General features: G+C 33.5%; 4 protein-coding genes across 4 annotated transcripts; 1 reads left to right on the plus strand and 3 right to left on the minus strand.

Moving 5' to 3' along the window:
• Positions 1-647: 647 nt before the first annotated feature.
• On the plus strand, positions 648-3,653 carry LOC127258636 (elongator complex protein 5). Its single transcript, XM_051285570.1, has 9 exons — positions 648-896; positions 997-1,089; positions 1,175-1,341; positions 1,421-1,467; positions 2,139-2,208; positions 2,348-2,574; positions 2,684-2,773; positions 2,882-2,957; positions 3,074-3,653. The coding sequence occupies exons 1-9, from the start codon at positions 730-732 to the stop codon at positions 3,262-3,264; spliced, it is 1,128 nt and encodes a 375-aa protein (XP_051141527.1). The 5' UTR covers positions 648-729; the 3' UTR covers positions 3,265-3,653.
• An 847-nt stretch (positions 3,654-4,500) lies between these two features.
• LOC127258171 (non-specific lipid-transfer protein 2-like) lies at positions 4,501-4,952 on the minus strand. The gene has a single exon (XM_051284900.1). It carries the CDS (start codon positions 4,901-4,903, stop codon positions 4,610-4,612), a length of 294 nt encoding a protein of 97 aa, XP_051140857.1. The 5' UTR covers positions 4,904-4,952; the 3' UTR covers positions 4,501-4,609.
• Positions 4,953-5,960: 1,008 nt separating this feature from the next.
• LOC127258170 (uncharacterized) lies at positions 5,961-14,202 on the minus strand. Its single transcript, XM_051284899.1, has 21 exons — positions 13,802-14,202; positions 12,471-12,620; positions 12,059-12,237; positions 11,416-11,523; positions 10,584-10,754; positions 9,981-10,493; positions 9,810-9,884; positions 9,592-9,720; positions 9,444-9,518; positions 9,142-9,351; positions 8,778-8,930; positions 8,448-8,662; positions 8,198-8,315; positions 7,947-8,079; positions 7,633-7,828; positions 7,444-7,549; positions 7,225-7,365; positions 7,021-7,146; positions 6,812-6,926; positions 6,297-6,698; positions 5,961-6,173 (listed from the first exon to the last, which is right to left on the minus strand). The coding sequence occupies exons 1-20, from the start codon at positions 13,998-14,000 to the stop codon at positions 6,325-6,327; spliced, it is 3,486 nt and encodes a 1,161-aa protein (XP_051140856.1). The 5' UTR covers positions 14,001-14,202; the 3' UTR covers positions 5,961-6,173; positions 6,297-6,324.
• Positions 14,203-18,707: 4,505 nt separating this feature from the next.
• On the minus strand, positions 18,708-19,445 carry LOC127258055 (protein DETOXIFICATION 14-like). The gene is made up of 3 exons (XM_051284694.1): positions 19,206-19,445; positions 18,848-19,102; positions 18,708-18,800 (listed from the first exon to the last, which is right to left on the minus strand). The coding sequence occupies exons 1-3, from the start codon at positions 19,443-19,445 to the stop codon at positions 18,708-18,710; spliced, it is 588 nt and encodes a 195-aa protein (XP_051140651.1).
• Between the last annotated feature and the right edge of the window lie 695 nt (positions 19,446-20,140).

Below are 20,140 nucleotides of genomic sequence, written 5' to 3' on the forward strand. Positions count from 1 at the left end.
CATTCCTAATTTTATTTAATATTAATATTATATTTATGGATAGTATAAAGAATTATCTCTATCAAAATTTTGTTTAATATATATATAATCAAATTTATATTTTTTTCGACTCAATCAATGTGTTTGTTTTTTTGGAAGTTTGAATTTTGTATTGGGATTTGAATAGTAAAAATTTTGAATTTGAGTAGTTGTATAATATGATATAAATACGTGTTGATGTATGTTTTGAATATAAAATTAATTTTTAATATAATATAAAAAATAAATATTTAATTCCATAAGAAAAAAAATGGAATGAACATCCAATCCTCAAACAAACAATAACATAAATTGTTTAGTTTAATTTAGACACAAAAATTGTTTTAAGTATTATATAATTAATAAATAATAAAAAAATATATTAATAAAAATAATTATAATATAACAAATATAGTTATAAATTAAAATATATAGTTATATTAAAAAAAAATACATGAGAACGAACGAAAAAAAAGAGAAAAAATATATAATACTGTAAACTGTAACAATATTAATATTACATAAATAATACATTACTAAAGAACAATAAATAATTTTATTTTAGAATTTAAAAAAAATAAAAAATTAAATATACGTAAGCGAAAAGTATTTTTTTAGGGGATTAAGAAATAATAAATTCCGATTGATTTAAAACCCTAGGGGGGAGAAAATTGAAGGTTTCCGGCGACCACCAGGGCATTCCGGCGGACGATGGCGGAATGGATTTGCCGGACACTGCGAGACGGCGGTTTGGAAGGAGAGCATGCACCAGCGCTCGCCATCAGTGATACAATCAACTGTCCCCTTGGCACCTTGACTTTCGATCACGTCCTCTCCCAGCTTTCCTCCTTTATTTTCTTCCAAAAATGTCAGTCGAGGTACGTCTCGTAAAACTCTGGAGCTTGTTACAAACTAAATTTGTTTTTGAAGTTTTCCATGGTTTCTGCTCACCGTGTGTGTATGTTAATCCGTGTGTAGTGGTCTTCTGTTGGTTGCGTTGTCTCGAAGTCCATTGTATTATGCGCAGCTGTTGAAGAGGAAAGGATACGGCGCTGTATCTTCAAATACCTGGTCTGGGGTTTTGACGGTGTGGTTATGAGAAGTATTTTATCTGAATTTTAGCTTCTGAAATTTCGGTGTTGTTTGATTGAATTAGGTTTAAGGTATTGGATTGCTACACGGATCCTTTGGGTTGGAAGGGTAAGATTATGGAGACTGGAGCCATCCGCAATATGCATCCTGGATCGTCCACAACAGCTAAACTATGTAAAAATGTTGGGGATGTGGAGAAGTTAATGGCACAAATTCTTGAACTTGGAAGAGGTTATAATTCTGATATCCTCTTTTTATTATGTGTTTTTCTTGTTCTAATAACAGGATTTGGTGCCCTTTGTTGCAACAGAATTATCAGAAGATGGGAAGGGACGATTTGTTGTCGCCTTTGATTCGGTAATCTGGATTTGTTTCTGGTTTGCTTTACTTTGCATTATATTTAGTATGCTGGAAATGGAACCTGATTTTCTTGATATCACTATGCGCCTAGAATTCATGTGGTAATAATGTGATTTATAGTGACTCTAGAAGTATGGTATTGTAATCAATATGTGGATCTTCGATTATATTTGTCACTTGATCCATGTCATAATTGATGCACCTAAATGCATGAACATAGTAGTAAACGGCATTCACTATAACTATTCATATGTTTCTTTATTGTACATGAACACATTTAAATGCAATTAATATTGCACATTTTCTTCAACAAACAACCATTCAAGCATCTTATAAAACAATATGTAAAACATAAAATAGATACCTTAACTTTAACATGCTAATAGAAAAAATATATATCAGAAAAATAAAAGTAGTTAAATGAAAAATGAAATAGCTGCTGCAGGCTGCCTTACCTGGCAGAAGATCGGCAGTACAGTGTGAGACAGAAGGAAGTGGGAGAGATTAAAATTAGGAGGGCAGATGGCACTGGCTATGAGATAGGGAAACTTAAAAAGAAAGATCAAATAAAAGTTTTCCATATCCTTATTTTAACTAGAAAAATAAATAAAGTAAAACCAAATTAATCCTATTCTTGATTGTTTGCATACTTTCTTTTGTGTTACCAGGTTAGTGAGTTGCTAAGGCATATGACTATCTCATCGGTTGCTGCCCTTTTAAGCAAACTTCGGAGTAATGGTACTAAATACTAATAAATTCCTTATAATTCATAAGAAAGTGATTTTGTATGTAATTGATTGCTTTTAGCACCTTTCTTTCTTACTCTAACTCCAGCACGAGTACTCCTTAAGTGTTCTTTTTTTCCTCTTCACTACAGATCGGGTGTCCAGTTTGTTTTGGTTATTCCATTCAGATCTGCACGAGACTCCAGTTACTGCCGCCATTGAGTATCTATCTTCTATGAAGGCTACCATTGACCCTACAGTTCCACTGGTGGATCAACAGGGTGGAAGCTCTGAGAATCTTTCTGCAATGGAGCAAAATCTAAGAAGAGCAAAGTTTTGTGTTCGTGTCAAGCGTAGAAATGGACGCGTTAGAATGATGGTATTCACCTCCCCTTTTTGTTGCAATCCTTGGCTCCCCCTTTATATGGTTGCTGTGCCTATATGTGTTTTTTTAATCTTATCTTATATAATTAAACATATTCTACCAGGTTGAAGAGCTTTATGTCGAGAAATCCGGCATCAAATTCACATCAGTTTCTTCTGAAGCTGATGTAGCTGCTCAAAACCTCGTACCTAAGGTAGGTGTGATGCTTTATGTCAAAGTACGAATACTGATGAGCATATAAATGGAGAATAATGTGAAATGATTTATCTGTGAATCGATAATGTTGTTAATCTATTGCCAGGTCCAGTTCAACTTACAGCTGACTGAAAAAGAACGGAATGACCGAGCAAAAGTTGTTCTTCCATTTGAGCATCAGGGTACGAATGAAGTCCGAACTACAACTACAGGAGTGTTTTGAACCATCTGTCTATACCTTTTTAGCTGCTTGTTAATCGCTCGTGTTTTTTCTTTTTTTTTTAATTTGCATCTCCAGGAAATGGTAAAACCATTCAAATTTATGATGGTCGAAAGTCTCTCAGCGAGGATGGGAACGACACCAACCTACAACAACATTCTGTTGTTGAGAACTCGGATTCTAGCAAGGGCGAAATCATTTATTTCCGTGATTCAGATGATGAAATGCCCGACTCAGATGAGGACCCCGATGATGACCTTGACATATGACTCCAAACTTCATCCCTCTTTATTGCACTCGTCAGGGAGCCGTGCACGCCCACAAGCTAAGCCAAATTTCATTTGTCTTGGCTTCCCACAGGGCGTCATTTTGACAAAGCACAGTTTTGATAACGGCTACGGCCAGATGCTTCTTCCTGGTAAATTTTGACACCAATTCTGGTCTAGTGCTTGGTTTTTATTAGAACTTGTGAATATTATTATGATGGTTAAATGGAGTGGTAATCAGTTCTCAAATTCTTGTCATTTATTTATGTTTTTTATGGATCCCATTTCTTTACAAAAAGAACACGGTTCTTACACGAACCAACGTCGCCTCATGGTGTGAATTTGTAATGCAAATAGACTACTAACACATGTTTGGTATATGAAAGGGATGAAAGAAAAGAAAATGTGAAGAATTTATGTCCCACCTAACTCACCATAAACGGAATATGTTACATAAATGAAAATTTTGATTGAGGCTTAGGCTTAGGCTCAGGCCCATCTTGACTATTAATATATTTAAGCCCATACATCCAATTTTTCATATATCATTAATGGAGATCCTTGATGGGCCATCTGTTTTGGTCACGTCAATATCTATTTATATTATATTAAACAATTAGGTGATTTAGACAAAGTTTGCCCGTATCAATAGTCAAGAGTCCCATTTATGGAAGATATTCACATTTTTTATGGTAAAGACAACACATGAACAAAACAAAAAATATACAATTACCAACAAATGAGCTTTACATATGTGCACAAGAAGCAAGATAAGTATTTTTGGTGGGATGTACACAAAAAAACGAGATCAAGATCCAAATAGACTATCGTTATCAAAATTAGGGCACATAAATGTGGTTGAGGCGACATGGGACAAAACTATATATAAAAATGATGAGGAGCGCGCACTGGGTAAACTCTCGGCCGAATAGTCACACTCGGCGAACCATATGTGACAGGTGACTTGAGGCGTCAGGGGTTTCAACCCCCACACCACCAGGTCATCATTTACGGACGTATCAGCAAACTTCTTTTTAAAGTATAAACCTCATCAAGTCATGATTGAACTTTGAAAGTATTAAAATTTGAATAGTATGTATATAAAGAGATTCTTAACCATTCAACTCTAAAGCCTAAACTAAAAACAAGATTTGAAAAGCTTAGTATAACTTGTTTTGCCAGTCTGATTTTCAATTTATTAGATTCGATCGAAATTTTGTTCAGAGCGCATTCAAAGAATAACGGTTGCAAATTTTTGCATCATAAAAAAAGAAAAAATATACAAAACTTGTGAAGTTTTAATAAATCATACAAAATTATTTTGAAATATATATATACACACACATAATTAACAATCGGGCATGCGGACACCACAGGCATCGGTGAGCTTCCGTGTAAGGGAGCTGCCGAAATACTGGCGGAGGTTAGGGTCTCTCTTGTAGCTGCACATACAGGGCCTTTGCTCCATCAGCTTGTCGCAGCACTCCGGCGTCAAAGCCTGCCGTCTAGCGATCAGCGTCGCCGTGCACACCGTCATCTCCAACGAGCTGCAGTTCACCTCCTCTTCCTCCTCCGCCGCCGCCGCCACCGCCGCCAGGAGACATACAAGGACGACGGTGCTACACCAGATTATGGTTTTCATGTCTATTAAATGTAAAATAAGTTTGAGAGGAAAATTTGTGGGATATGGTTGCTAATAGGCACATTTATAAATTGGTAGGGAAGTGTGTGGAACTTATTAAAGTCCAAGTCAAGGTCTTACTTTAAAATTAAAAATAATACTCCATTCGTTCTAATAATAATGAAACAGTAGGAATAAATTTACGGTGATATGATTATTTATGAAAATGAGACTATTATTTTGATACGGACAAAAATAGTAAATAATACTATTGTATTGGGCGGAAGGAATACTATAGAGTATGTGTGTAAAAAGATTTTTATATTATATATAAAAATTAATTGTATATGTGCTAGTATATATATTTTTTTTAACTTAATGTAAAAGTTAAAAGGTATTATAATATTTATATATGATTACTATAATATAAAAAATATATATATTTTTTAATGGACAAACGAAAATAATAATAATAATATATTCCTAATATAAAATTAAATTTTAATATAATATAATAAATAAATAATAAGCGATTTGATTTGATATAACTGTTTTTTTTAAGAAAAATTAACAATAACAAAATCAAAACCAAAACTTTACAAACATACCCATAATGTTTACAATTTTAATATATTTTAATCATTAAAAATCGTATCTAACTAATGTTAAAATATAAAATACAAACACGTATAGTTTAGTTTGATCTTGACTTTGATTATTTGGTAATTGGTAGGATGTCACGTTGTCTGTCATCCATTCCCATATTTACACGGAGTTGGAAAAACGAATGCAAATTGCTTGACTTGGAGTTGGACTATGGTTTCTTGCATTCCATCAAATTCTCTAATTAATTAAAATAATTTTCTATTAAAAAAAATCAGATAAAAGATATAATTAAATCACATCAAATATGATTTCAATTTATTTATTTATTTATTTATTATTATTTTTTTTAAAACTATTTTAAACCCAAATCCAAATCTTACTAAAATCCCTATCTCAATCATTCCATTTCATACAATTGAGAGCTTATAGATATTATTACCTCGTCCTAAATTTTTTTCTTAAAACTTGTGCAACTTATTAAAACATTCTAAATACAATTCACAAAATCCTTCCATACACAATAACAAAAACAAATAAAATCAAAATTATACCAACAAAATAACACTCCAATCAATAATAATAATAATAATAATAATAATAATAGAAATGAATAACTGTCTACCTTCGATGAAGCACAGCCTATACAGTAAGTATAAGGGAATGATTTATGATTCTACTCACTGCCCTGAAAATTTTAAAGTAAAAAAAAAAAAAAAAAAGAAATGTGACAAGAATTAAATATATTTATAGGACATATGATGCCAAAGAAATTATCATAAAATAGAATGGTAGAAAGCATAACACATACTTCTGACAAGAGAATGGTCTGATGTTCCTCACTGCTCACTTCTCCCCCGGAGCATGTCCGTGAAGCCGCCGCGCATAATGCGTCGAAATCTGGTGTCCTCAGCCGGCTGTGTCGGGGATTCGACAGCTTCTGGAGCCGAGCTCCCTGGATCTCCGCTTTCCTTCTTCCCGAGCAGCCCGCTTTCACCGAAAAAGCTTGTGACAGAAGAGAAGTTAGAGACGGAGGAGGCAAGTCCAAGATGAGCACCCATCACTTTACTGAGAGCATCAAAGGTTCCTCCGGATCGTTCCTTTAGTATGAATTCTAGAGCTTCCTTGTGAGCTGGATCGAGCGCTTCAATGTCTTTCATTAGATTTTGAATTGCGGGGAGGAGGAAATCACGGACGCTCGAAGCTGGAAGATCTGGAGAACCAAAAAAAAAGATGATCGAAGCACATTCCAGTTAAGATACATGCTGCAAATGATATGGGAAAAGTATGCTGATTAAGATTGACTAAAGTTTTTGGTAGAAAGACCTGTTGCATCGAGTGCGCGGATTGCTTCGCAGAAAGCATTAGCTCTCTCTCGCCGACGTCTTACATCACTTGAAGGGAAAGGTGTCGCTGTGAATTTGACGATCTTGCCCATAAGATGTACGCAAAGTTAAGGAGAAAAAGTTTCCACATTTTCGAAACATTTGAAAAGAAGAGTAAAGTTAGTATTGAGGCAAAGGATTGAGAAGGATATAATCTCGGAGCTTGTCAGTTGTATGTGGCACGGCTAATAACAGTGCACGAACTACGGCAATGGTAGCTTCATGTGATCCATCTTCCAGAAAAGCGTCCATTTGAATGCATATTTTGTCCACAATCTAAAAAGACGTTTGGTCAGTCGACTGTAAAAAATATGCTTCATTAGTTTTACCTAATAGCTCAGGTATAAGTCATACTGTGTCATTCTTGAAGTGTTGCGCTACAGCACCAAAGGCATCGATACTTGCATATTTCACATTCAAGTTATGGTCAGTGCCGAGAGTCACAAGAGCAGGCAAAACACGAGCGGATGCAACTTTTGCATCGATATACGGTACCTAAAGAACAAAGATATCAACGAGGCATATAATAAATTTGAGGAATACGAAATTTATCATTGGAAAGAATAGCCTCACCATGGCTTTGAGAAGATTGGCTGCACTGATCTTCAATTTTACATTAGTACTCATAACCATTTCCCACAGGATGTTGAATATTATATTATGATTTTCTTCGTAGGTACTGTTGCCAGAAAATCCCAGGAATCAACAAATGAAGAGTAAATATTGGCGAAAAAATTTGCAAATGTCAGAACCGATACGAACCAAATAAAGCGGACAGAGTTGATAATCTCATGATTCGGTGATTGACCATCCTGTTCAGAACTTTGAATCAGCAGATTCCTCAAGTACTCTGTCAAGTCGTCTCGCTTGCTTGAGTGTCCTAGTATGCCGGCTAGGAGAAGCGGTAGGATGCACATTGTTGCGAGTCTCTGAGCCATTTCAGATTGTGGCCTCAACCCTGTGAATAGAACGGACTATGGTTACGACAAACAGGGCTTAATTCAGATGAATAAGTGAGCCAAAAAGGTCACAAAAAGAGCAGCAACAGCTTGTAATTAAAGATAAAGATGTATTGCCTCTAAGTTTTAGCTGGGCTTCCAATGGGAAATATTTGAAATCTGCATCATCTCCGATAGCTACTAAAAACACGGGCAGCATGATGTGAGTCAAATAAGGTTCCCCAAAATATTCAGCCACTGTGCGCAAAAACTGCAGTTGGTTGTCCAAGTGTTTGATTAAATGAAAACGAAGAGAAACTACTAATAAGAGCAATCGCAAGCATTACATGGAAGGTGAAACACATTTAAACAAGTAACGAAGGTATCACCTTGACTACACGATTTCTTAAACTATCTTCCTTTTGAGGCAGTAGAGAGGAAAATTCAATCAAAGTGGGGAAGCACTCGAGATGCAACCACTCAAAGACTGGCCACTCCTTTAGTCCCCTGAACAATGATTTATCCACAAGTACTAATGTCAAAAGATTGATGTTCCAAAACCATTAAACTAGGAATATAACTTCACGTGCAGACACATAAAAGAAAGCATGGCAGAAGAAGGCTAAATCACAAGCTTACCCTGCGTAAATTTCAAATAAAGACGTAGTAAATGATATTTCTTTAGAATCAGAAACTGAGGAATAAGGACAAGTCTCAACAGCTTGGCGGTGCACGTATGAAACCAGTTCAGATAGCAACCGCAACAAAACATCAATGTTCCATCGTTCCCTTTCACCTAAAACATGTAGAAGTGACTCAATGGAACCTTCGACCCCTGAAAGAGGTGGGCACCGCTGGAAGACACAATATAACAGTAAGCACAATAAGCATGACACCAAGCAGTCAGTCGATATTGAAACATACAATCCAATCAAAAAGAAATATATATATTGAAACATAGAACTATACCTGAGCAGAACCCACAATGTGCGACAGTGAAACTTCTAAAATATGATCCAGCTTGTTTCCCCAATTTATTAAAGAGGGAACCAACTCTTTAATTGTAGTTTCTACAACTAAACCAGAGGGATCGCAAACTAGTTGAAACATCATCTCCTCAACCTATCAAGAAACAAGAAAAAAAAAAAATGATTGGAGAAGATGTAATTTTCTTTTTACTTATCGTTTTTTATGGTCTAGTTTGCTTGTAAGGCATCATATTATGACCAGAGGATATGCTCCATTCCCTCGATCATAGAGCTTACATTGTATGCAAGTGTCAAGTCAGAAATCTTCTCCATGATTGCCTCGAAGCATATTTAGTGAGGCTGACCTTGAAATATTTGTCTGTATTTGGGAAGAGAGCTAGCAACACAGCCAGATTATGAGCAGCAGCCTCCCTCACAACTGGGGCAGCATCCTCAATGAGCTGTTGCATTATTGATAATATGAGGGAATCGCGTATCTCTGGCCGAACAAACTCTGCAAGCTCACCGCATGATTGGGCAACAAGGAGTCTACGCTCCTCATGCATATGATTAATCTACAAGCAATAAATCACCTTATGTGCTATATTTTGGGCACTTTAAATGAAAGAAGTATAGGTAAGATGCTGGAAAGTTTAAAGTTTCTTACTTGTTCCCAACACTGGGGTAGCAGTTCGGTTTCTGTTCTCAATGGTCCTACATTCTTGGCAAGATTAACACAAGCCTGAAATGACAAGAGCTTAATGATTAGAGCAGAAGTCAAAAAATATGCAGTTGCTTGACTGTAAGAAACTTACATCCATTATAATGCTTCTTTGCTGCTCATCTGGTCGCTTTATTAAATTAAATAATGTGTGGGTTAAGGAATCTCGAGTAGCACTGTCTGGATGTCGCTCAATTGCACACATAATAAGAGGAAGAAGTTCCTATAACAAATCAGCTCAATATTATACTTGCAACAAGAAAGGAAAGCATAATATTTCAAAATAACACAACGATAAATAGATAGTCAAACCTCTCGATGGTTGATTAGAACATAAGGTACAATTTTAGGCAATGAATTTGACAATATCTCGATAGTATCCAAGCCCTGTAAAAGAACAGCAGGTTGTGGATGTTAGGTTCAAGCAATATTTTTTCCACGAGCAACTAGTTTAACATGTTTGGAAAGAGAACAAGAACTTACCATATTTTCAGTATTTGATTCAGCATCAAGTTTATCCAATCCACTATTTTCAGGGGAAGACTCTCCATCATGCTTGGAAAAATGTCCATCTTTTTCAACAAATTCACTTCCACTGGAAGAGGGTTGTTGATTTACAGGCAATTCTTCAGATTTGATAATTGAGTCATCAGAACCCTGTTTATTCATTATCTCAGTATTTGCAGATGTATTAAATGTAGATGATGCATTATTTTTTGATTTTGGTTCACTAGTTTCATCTACTCCTCCTTGACTTCCTTCTTCTCTCTCAATTGCCTCAACAGGATCTGGTTTGGATATTCCTAATCCATTCTGAACTTGTTTTACATCCCAACTATGGTGCTCTGGCACAGTATGCATAATTACTGAGTCCGTTAGTGAAACACTTTTTCCTGATAGAGCTCCTTCAAAATGCATTTTTAGTGAAGTTATTTCAGCTCTACAATCATTTAGTTCTTTTCTTTGGCTTTCCAAAGTCTTCGTCAGATCTTGAACCTGAGATATAGTTCCATATATTTATCACCAATTGAAAACAGATACAGAATCGAGAAAGGAAGAACATATTTGTTGAGTCAAGAGAATTGCCTGATTTTCTTTGTCCTTGATATCTTTTTGCAGTGCTTCCAAAGATTTTGTCAAAGTCATGACCTGTGCATCTGATTTTTCCTTGCTTTTTAGTATGGATTGTGCATTACTTTTTAGCCTATCATTTTCTTTCAGCAACGACTCATTTTCACGAAGCATTGCTATTTTCTCCTGCCAGCATGAGAGGTTTAGTAGAACTATAGCAAAAGAAAATAAATAAATAAAATCATTGTAAAACCTTGACATTCTACTAAAGCCTCTAATGAGCAGATCCTTAGTAATCCCATAAATAGATAAACAGAATAGGATGCCCCAAGCATCAAATATACGAAAAATCATATTGTTTCAGTGCCAGACAACTGTAAAATTATTATGAACCGTAACTTGATTTTTAATCCATCATAACTACCAGGTTTCATAAGAAATCCATTTCGATTTGAGAATCTATTAATAAACATGTTTTTTTTTTTACTATGTCCTGACAAAAAAACTGATTCACCATGGTATTGAAGCTTGACAAAGTAAATTTTAAAACTGCAATTTACTTTCAGTGCCAAAAGTCCTATTGTTGACTTCATTTAATGCAGTGTAATTGTAAAAAAAAATAAAATAAAATCCTAATAAACATATATACCACCAAACAGGTGTTTTGTTTTTGGAGAAGGTAAAGAGCGGTCATAGAGCAGACTTCAGCAGATCAAGAAGCAACATGAATATGTTACATCCAATCTTGGGTCGTGGCATGATTATCAAATCTACTACTTGAAGTGTTTATTTCATTTTAATAATAGTAACAACCAAATTCACCTCCTAATGAATATTCAACATGTACCTCAGCAGCTTCCGAAGTAGATGAAAGAAATTGGTAGTAATAATGCCGTAGCGCATCTGGTACACATGCTGGTGACTTTTGCCATACATCTAAGTTCTGATCGGAGACCTGTTAGACAGAAAATACTTTTAATACTCTTAGATATGTTAACACTGATACAGAACTGCAATAACCAATAGAAAGCAATAAGATTGATGTATATATATTTTCCAAACCCTATTAAGGTCTGAAATATTAACAAGGCCATATTCATGGCCTTCTCAATCACCTTAATGATATATGGCCTCAATATATACAAGCACATTTTCCTGAAGTGATCAGCTCTCCCCACACAATCAACTAAAATTCGATATGTCCTACTTTAGGACATCAGAATAAGCATTGAAAAAAAAACACAGGATGCACTCCTTATTCTACCTAATAGTCACAATTAAAGTGAAAGTTCTGAGACACAAAGCCTTCTTGGTCACTCCATAGTCAGGTAGCAGAAAACATTAAAAGTGTGAGTTCAATAAGAATGATTTGTTCGCCAGCAACATACCACCAATTCAAAAAATGCTATGTAAAGACTTGTCATTACTCAAACATAAGTCTGATGCAGATTGATTGTAAAAGATGAAAAAGCAAAGAACACCAGTCAAACCTCCTCACAGAGTGTCATAGCAGTTAAACGATATCCTGCCAATAGTAAATATTCCTTCACTGCACAGTTGATATCTAGTCGTTCATTTTCCTTCAGAGGACCCAAATCTGAGAAAGATACATCCTTCTTTGTTGGCTGAATAACTGATCCGTTATTTGCAGAATTAATGACACTTGGCACTGAAATATCATTGAACAAATTCATGAGAAGCCAACAATGCTGCCAGTAAATTCAACATTGGTGGTTAGCAGAAGGAATTAAGTTTAATGATATAGTAAGATACTGTTAGCATGGCACCTAAAGCAAGAAACCGGAACAACAATTTTCTGTGTACATAACAACATCAATCTACCAATTAAAGAACTCAAGAGCATATGCAAAAGAGTAAATCAAAATTAGGATAAATAATCACCTGATTGATCAAGGCCGAGCTCATTTTTCTTCAGTAACTCAGCCTTCAGGTTGACGATGTCTTCTTGTGCTAATCGAAGTCCATATTCACTAACTGCCAATTTTTCTTCCAGTGATTCCTTCTCTTCAAGGAGACTCTGGGGGTCCGCCACTGTTTCATGGAAAAACAGCAGGGGTAAGGTAAATGGATTGGCTCACCGAGTCAAAATTTCATAGAGATGAAGGGGTCCGTTCTCCTTGATTTTTTTATTTTTTTTGTTTTAGATATATTATGCAACCTCTCAATTTCCTTCCAGCTGTGATTATCCCAGCAGAAGGTACCAGCGGGTCATTATTCTCTTAACCACCAATTACGTACTGGTTTTAATGTTATTTTAAATGCATTTGCAGCTGATCCAACATAATCATTAATCAAATCATAAAAATACAAGATACATGGTAATCAAGAGGATTTTATCCTTCAAATTCACATGATGAGATGCTTAAAAGACAACCAACTTTTAGATTCAACACTTTAAAATCAATAGATTGGTCACTGAACCTTCCCAATGGGTGTTTCAGCCTTCATCACACTAAGTTCGTCAACAACTTGATATTCTTGGAACGTAACTCAATCAAGGTTGCATAGCCAAGTCACCATGCTATCTTATCTAATAACTAAAAAAAATTTAAAAAATATATATAGAACACTAATACAGATTTTTAAGAATTCCTGTGCTTGCCAAGTGGTGAATTAGCTTGAAGCAGGAAGTGCCTTTGTTCCAAGTCGCAGCCCGCATTCATAAATCAATAAGTGAGTAATAAATTTTAATCAAAACCATGACTTACATTCTCAATTACCTCATGCAAGATGTTTATCCACCACAAAATTGATTTTCAGAGCACGCACACAAACTTATTCTACACGAATTTTCAATGATGGGTTTCTGTGTAAGATTCTAAAGCTGAACAGAGCTTAAAATTAACATTTTGATACAGACATTCTGCAGGGTGTTATACTCTAATTATATCTTGATACAGAAAAAACTTGAACTACAACTATCCAACTAACTATCGAGAGGATCAAGGAAGGTCTTGCGTCGATTTCTTTGATAATCGGCATACGATGTAGCAATCATAGAATGTGGATTCAACGCACCGATATCACTTCAAAAGGCCAAAAAGTTACCAACAATTATAAAGGCTAACATCAGATTAGATTCCCCCAACCACGAGTACTGAAATGGCGTGGGAAGCAGCAGACATCACGGGGAAGACAAACAAAACATAAACAATCAAAGGTCGAGCACATTTTAGCTGCCGGCGTGTGCAGTCATGCAATTAATCACTAACCTCGAAGAGTGTTTAACCGGGAGATCTGATCGGGAGGAAAATTAGCTGGATCGGAGAAGAATTGCTTGAGGCGAATAGCCTGATCGTCGCGGCCGTCATCGAGGAGTTCATGGAAGAGCTCGAAGGCTGTCAGCAAGTAATTCTCCTCCAGCAAGAAATTGACAACGCAATTGCAGAGCGACGATTTCTCGACGTCCATTTGGAAATGAACGCCAATCGGAAGTCTCCGAGATTGGAGCTCAACCCTAGGATGCGACGATCCGCACCGCCATTATTAGGAGTGGGAGAAGGCTCGATCTGCCGCGTGGGGAAATCTAGTCAGAGGATTTTCAGTACCCTTTGTCCTCAAAACGTGGCTGAGCGATGGACGCCATAAATCTACTGCATTTATAGCTTCTGTAATCTGACGAAGCAGCCGATGCCGATCCTTGACCATATTTTAACTGACATATATTTATTTTCATCCTAAAACTAATATTAATACTCCTTTCGTTTAGAAGAAAAGTGATTTTTTAATATTAAAAAATTATATTAATAAAAATAATTTTATTAGTAATAACGTAATATAAAAGTAATATTATTTGAGTAAAATTTTATCAGATTATTCATTTATTATTTAAAAAAATATTAAATTAAATATTTGTTTTTTATTTTTATAATATATTAAATTTTATTTTTATATTTAAAATAATATAATACAATGATTTAATTTTAAATTTTTTATTATTAAAAATACAAACTTAAAATCCAAATTCTCCTATCAATTAAAAATAGTACTATCTAAATGAAGATATGTATTGAGACCATACAAATATATATTGATGTTATATATTGTAAAGAAAATAAAAATTTAATAAAAAATTTGAAAGAAAAAATATTTATTAAATACTCCCTCCGTCCACATCCTATTTTTCTATTTGGGACGTCCAACGACTATTATTTTATTTTCTTTTTTAAACATAAATTTTATATTTTTACTTTCATTTATTTATTACTTTTAGTCTCTACTATACACTTAAGGGCAAATTTGTCCATTCATAACAAAAAGACAATTACATAAAAAAAAAACCGTGCAAATATACTTTAGGATAATAAAAATTGGACTGAGGAAGTATAAGACAATAGCAATTTCCCGATCAAAAGTAAACTTCTATTGCATTACTTTTATTTGTTCGGATATAGCAGGATGACAAGGAATTAACAGGTCTAATTAGATTCAGCCGGAGGTTTACCAATGCATACTTTCGAATAACGGATGCGAATTCCCATGTTATATAAAAATAAAAAAATAAAAAAATAAAATATATATATATATATATATATATTAGAGAGTACCAATTTATTAGAAAAAATAAGAACTTGTTTATAGGTTAAGTTCATTTAAATAATCTTCTTTTCAAATGTTTATTGATTCAACAAAACCACAACAATTCACAGCTTCAACTTATTTGTTAGTTATAGGCGTGCCGAAAGTCCAAATTCGAATCATAACATGTGAAGCACCTTCCTTCGCATCGAACACATTCAAAGTACCGCCATTGATTTGAAACTATTCTTTATCTTTTTTCGATCCTTACCTGCAATAAATATTATTCTCGTAAAAGTTGTTCGTCGTATCAATTAAATAACTAAATTTGATTGCTTATAAATATACAACAAAGAGGAATAATTGAAAGACCTGTTTCTCCAAATCCGAGCCATTCGTAATTATAAAGAGCAAGAAAACTTGCAATGTCGATCCAGCAAATAGCCCGCAGAAAAGCCCCATGGCTTTCAAATCTAGAACAAATCCGGCAAACCAAGCGAAGGGGACTCCGACAAGATAGTATGATCCAATGTTGATGCATACGGCTATATGTTGCGAGCCACTCCCTCTTACCATTCCTAGATTGCAAATTCTAAAGTCGTATAGAAATTATTGTTGTGGATGTAAGAAACATGTGATTAAATTCTTTGGTTTTTTGTTTTTTTGGTTATGTTTTCATTTATTTATTTATTTTTTTCTATTTTCAGGGTGCAATAAAAATATATATTGTTGGTTCATAATTACATGATGCATAAGAGTAATTCATGTGTTAAAATTAACTGTTGTTGTCTGTAATAATATTTTTAGCACACTATATATTATTCAACATTGTGCTGAATTTCACTATAACTGCGGTCAATTGAGTCAGGATCCTGAGCTCACATATCTAATAATGTATTTCTATACATATACTTTTTTGTATATATACGTATATCATGAGTATTGGAGTAGAGCTACAAACCCTGTCGAGTAAAATTTATTTTTCCGATTATTTGAATTACCATAGCTAGTGCCAATATAATGCAAGATTTACTTCTAAAAGCAAACTTGATGCTATATATATATATATAGAGAGAGAGAGAGGTACCGGAAAGTACAGCTTCGAAGGCATCCATCGCGATGCATAGCGAAAGGAGAGGAGCGATTTTGCTTACATAACGGATGACTTGTGGATCGTTGCTATATGCATATCCCAAAACATCGCGACAAAAATATACAACGATGCTTGCTATTAAGCACTCGGTGGTTGATAGCGCAAGCGTTGTGTAGAAAGTTGTTCGGGCCATCTTTGCTCTCCCGGCTCCTAATTCGTTCGATATCCGAGTGCTTCATCATATCATACAAAATTCTTCATATATACTTACACACCACTATACCTAAAACTTTCATCAAATGGAAATACACATGATTCAAAAATAAAAAAAAATAAAAAAAAATTGAACAAACAAACCTTGCTGCAGCTCCAAATGAATCAGGTATGTGGGAATGCAACAAGAAAGTTGTGTAACTGCCCTTGCCATTACAAAAAAAAAAATTAAATATTTTTATTTGATGAGAGAATATATATTTTTTATTTATTTTTGACCTTTAAAAATATTTGCTTAGTATATTATGTATTATAATATACTCCCCTCCGTCCCAAAACTAAGTATCAATTTACTTTTTTCACGTAGTTTTAAAAATATTAGTATTATATTGGGATATAGTAGAAATAAAGTAAAAATGACTAAAATAACCTTATTAGTATGTGTGATATAAAGGTAATGACATTTGTGTAATATATTGTAAGTTGTAAGAATATTTGTAATGTTAGGTAGATAATACAGTTACTAAAAAAAGGAAATTGATACTTTGTTAGGGGACGGACTAAAATGAAAATAGATACTTTGTTATGGGACGGAGGGAGGAAATATATTCTATATGTCTGTCAATTTTATCCCTTTTTTTTTAAAATATTATATTTTTAGATAATATTTTTAATGAATGGAATAAATAGGACACATCAACAATGGGCATAGATATATTTTGAAAATGTTAGTTATTTTCAAAATAACAAAAATTGAATACAAATAAAAATTTGAAATATTTTGAATAGGGAATGCAAATTAGATGAGTTGTGGTTTATACACTAATTTTACATAAATTTGTTGAATTTTTTATTTTTATTTTTTTTACCTTAAAAATATTACATCATACTTAATTTTTAAATTAATACTAGAGTATAATAAATGCTATTTATATCATATCAATAAATTAAATCAAAATTTTTACTGTTCCAACTACACAAAACACATCAAACACAAATTTAATTTTTATATAATATTTTAAGTAAAAAATAATATTAAATATAATATTTTGTAAAAATAAATAAATAAATAACACGAAAACAAACTTGGAAATATAAATAAACAATTACAAAACTTAAAAACATACCAAATGGACGACACTAATGTCTCGAGTTGTGGATTCGGCAACAGCCCGGAAAGCAAAACAACGAGCTCATACGACCACCACACCAAACTTCATCGCAACAGAAAAATATGAACAATTATTCAATAGAGAAGGCGAACAATTATTTTTTATTTTTTTATTTTTTATCAATGTTAAATGACTGGACGCTTAAACAAAGTCATTCAATATGCCCCTTACTTACAAGGTGGATTTACACAAAATACGAATCTTATACGTGGCTGATGACGAATAGGAACTGCAAAACTTGGAACATAAAATATTCTGATTCTGATAACATATTAAATGAGTGTTTCACTCAAAAGTAAAACTTTGTTTATACAACTTTGAATACTTTGATAGTGTTTAATATTTTTTTTAAAAAAATCACATTAAATATATTTTTCTTCCCATCGACATACATCAAATGCCAACTATTCACTAATTTTAAATTTTAAAATCTCCAAAACTTCCAAAAATGAAATAATCATTTATCAGCTAAAAAATACTCCCTCCGTCCCAGATACCGTGTCTGTTACACTGTATACACGGTATTTTAGGAGGTGTGTAATTAGTAGATAATTAAGAATGTATTTGTGAAAATAATTATCCTATAATATAAATAATTATAAATTAAGATTAAGATAACTAATTAGTTTAATTAAAATTAAATAAAATAAAATAAAAAAATTTAAAATGAGATTAAAGTGTGTAATCATTTTCCAAAAAAGGAAAGTGACATGGTATGTGGGACGGACAGAAACGACAACGTGGACATGGTATCTAGGACGGAGGGAGAAATAAATTATATATTTATTTGACATATTATACAAAAAAAAAAAAAAAAAAAAACACTCTTCATTAATCAATATATTACATAAGCACATCTATATTACACAAAATACTTTTCAATTCAAAATTTTACTAAATCCACACCTAACCCAAACCTTAAATAAACACACTGGTATAAATCAATCTAAAAAACCCAAATTCTCACAAGATCGTTACCAAACCATTAAGGTAGTCGGGATCGCGAGCCAAAGGAATTTCAAGAAAGCTTCACGGGAGAGAGTAGCCTCCCGCGTATTCTTACACGACGGTGAACACCTTATGTAAACCCCGAGAATGATCGTATTCAACCAATACGATATATTAATAGAAAGCGCCGCGCCCAAATTCCCCATCTCCAACGGGAATATTAACATCCAACAAATCGGCAAATGGAATAACAAAGTGGTTACCGTACTAATAAGAATCGGAAGGATCATACTCTGAACTTGTAAATACCTCACCAATGATTGATATATCGCATATGGGAAAAGCGACGGAATCAACCACGTAGTGTACTTCCCGGCCTCGACAGAAATTAGAACATCTTGGCCGATAAATATAAGTATCCTCTCCATATATATCCATAAAATCGAAATGGGTATAGACACCATAAATAGGCATACAATACTATTCAATGTGTAAGTCCCGACTTTTTCATATTCTCCGGTTCCATGAGCACGCGCACATAGAGTTTCTAATGCACTCGCCATGCCGAACTGCTCAATTTAACACGATGTCAAAAATATGGTCGCAAAATTTTTTTTTTTAAGTATTTTTTTTTTAAAAAAAAAAAATTGAATTGAAATGGGGGATTCATACAATTATGCTATAGCCGGTCACATTGGCGATGGAAACGCCGAGGGATACACTAGAAAGATCGAGGTGGTTGAGATGGCCGATCATAAAGAGCGGGGAGATGGAAAGAAAGTACTCGGAAATATTTACCACTACCATTGGCAATGCGATGTGGCTCACTTTTTTGGCCTCGGATAAAAACCGGCGGTACCTTGCCGGAGATTCTCGACTTCCATTCGCCTCCGGCAGCAATGGCACCTCCATTTTCATTTTTTTTTTTTTTTTTTAAGAGTTGTATGATTTTTGGAAAATAATAAATGTCGAGGGTCGAAACCGTGAAATTTAATTTTGATATATGGAGGGGAATTAGGACAATGTTGTTAGAAGAATTCGATGCAATGAATTAAGTGGATTATGGATTTAGGTTCTTTGTTGAATAAATAGCCACCAAAAGACGAGCTTGAAAATGCACAAGCATTTATGGGATTGGTAGTTGGCGATTCTTTATATATATATATATATATATATAAATTTTTTACTTGTACTATTAATAAAATATATAATATTTTATTTTATTTTATAAAAATTAGTAATTTATACAAAATATTATTTTTCAATATAATTCTCATACAACACATAGGAAAAATATTTCAAATTAAAACATAAAACAAATACACTATTATTTTATTTTATAATTTTTTTTAATTGAATATGATATTGTATAAAATAAAATAATATGTTTTAATATGAAATTATAAATATTAAATATATAGAACCATTCAAAAAAAAAAATTATTTTTATTTTTCTTTGATAAATAAATATTTACTTATATTAAATTTTTTTTTTTATAAAATTAGTTTAACATAATTATAAATATATTTATATATATATTTTATTGAAATACAATGCTAAAATTATTTAAATGCATATTCTAAAAATCTTTTCAACATATATATTA

The sequence above is a fragment of the Andrographis paniculata genome, unplaced genomic scaffold (genome assembly GCF_009805555.1).
Source record: "Andrographis paniculata isolate CXL003 unplaced genomic scaffold, ASM980555v1 Contig59END, whole genome shotgun sequence".
NCBI classification, from domain to species: Eukaryota; Viridiplantae; Streptophyta; class Magnoliopsida; order Lamiales; family Acanthaceae; genus Andrographis; species Andrographis paniculata.

What these genes read in the sequence shown, in the direction of transcription:
- LOC127258636 (XM_051285570.1), top strand. Translation starts at nt 730, where the DNA reads ATGGCGGAATGGATTTGCCGGACACTGCGAGACGGCGGTTTGGAAGGA. An exon ending in AATTCTTGAACTTGGAAGAG is followed by an intron (nt 1,342 to 1,420) that starts GTTATAATTCTG and finishes TTGTTGCAACAG; the next exon opens with AATTATCAGAAGATGGGAAG. An exon ending in TCTTCCATTTGAGCATCAGG is followed by an intron (nt 2,958 to 3,073) that starts GTACGAATGAAG and finishes TTGCATCTCCAG; the next exon opens with GAAATGGTAAAACCATTCAA.
- LOC127258171 (XM_051284900.1), bottom strand. Translation starts at nt 4,903, where the DNA reads ATGAAAACCATAATCTGGTGTAGCACCGTCGTCCTTGTATGTCTCCTG.
- LOC127258170 (XM_051284899.1), bottom strand. Translation starts at nt 14,000, where the DNA reads ATGGACGTCGAGAAATCGTCGCTCTGCAATTGCGTTGTCAATTTCTTG. An exon ending in CTACTTCGGAAGCTGCTGAG is followed by an intron (nt 10,755 to 11,415) that starts GTACATGTTGAA and finishes TCATGCTGGCAG; the next exon opens with GAGAAAATAGCAATGCTTCG. An exon ending in AGCCCAGCTAAAACTTAGAG is followed by an intron (nt 7,829 to 7,946) that starts GCAATACATCTT and finishes TTCTATTCACAG; the next exon opens with GGTTGAGGCCACAATCTGAA.
- LOC127258055 (XM_051284694.1), bottom strand. Translation starts at nt 19,445, where the DNA reads ATGGAGGTGCCATTGCTGCCGGAGGCGAATGGAAGTCGAGAATCTCCG. An exon ending in TGACCGGCTATAGCATAATT is followed by an intron (nt 19,103 to 19,205) that starts GTATGAATCCCC and finishes TAAATTGAGCAG; the next exon opens with TTCGGCATGGCGAGTGCATT. An exon ending in ATGCGATATATCAATCATTG is followed by an intron (nt 18,801 to 18,847) that starts GTGAGGTATTTA and finishes GATTCTTATTAG; the next exon opens with TACGGTAACCACTTTGTTAT.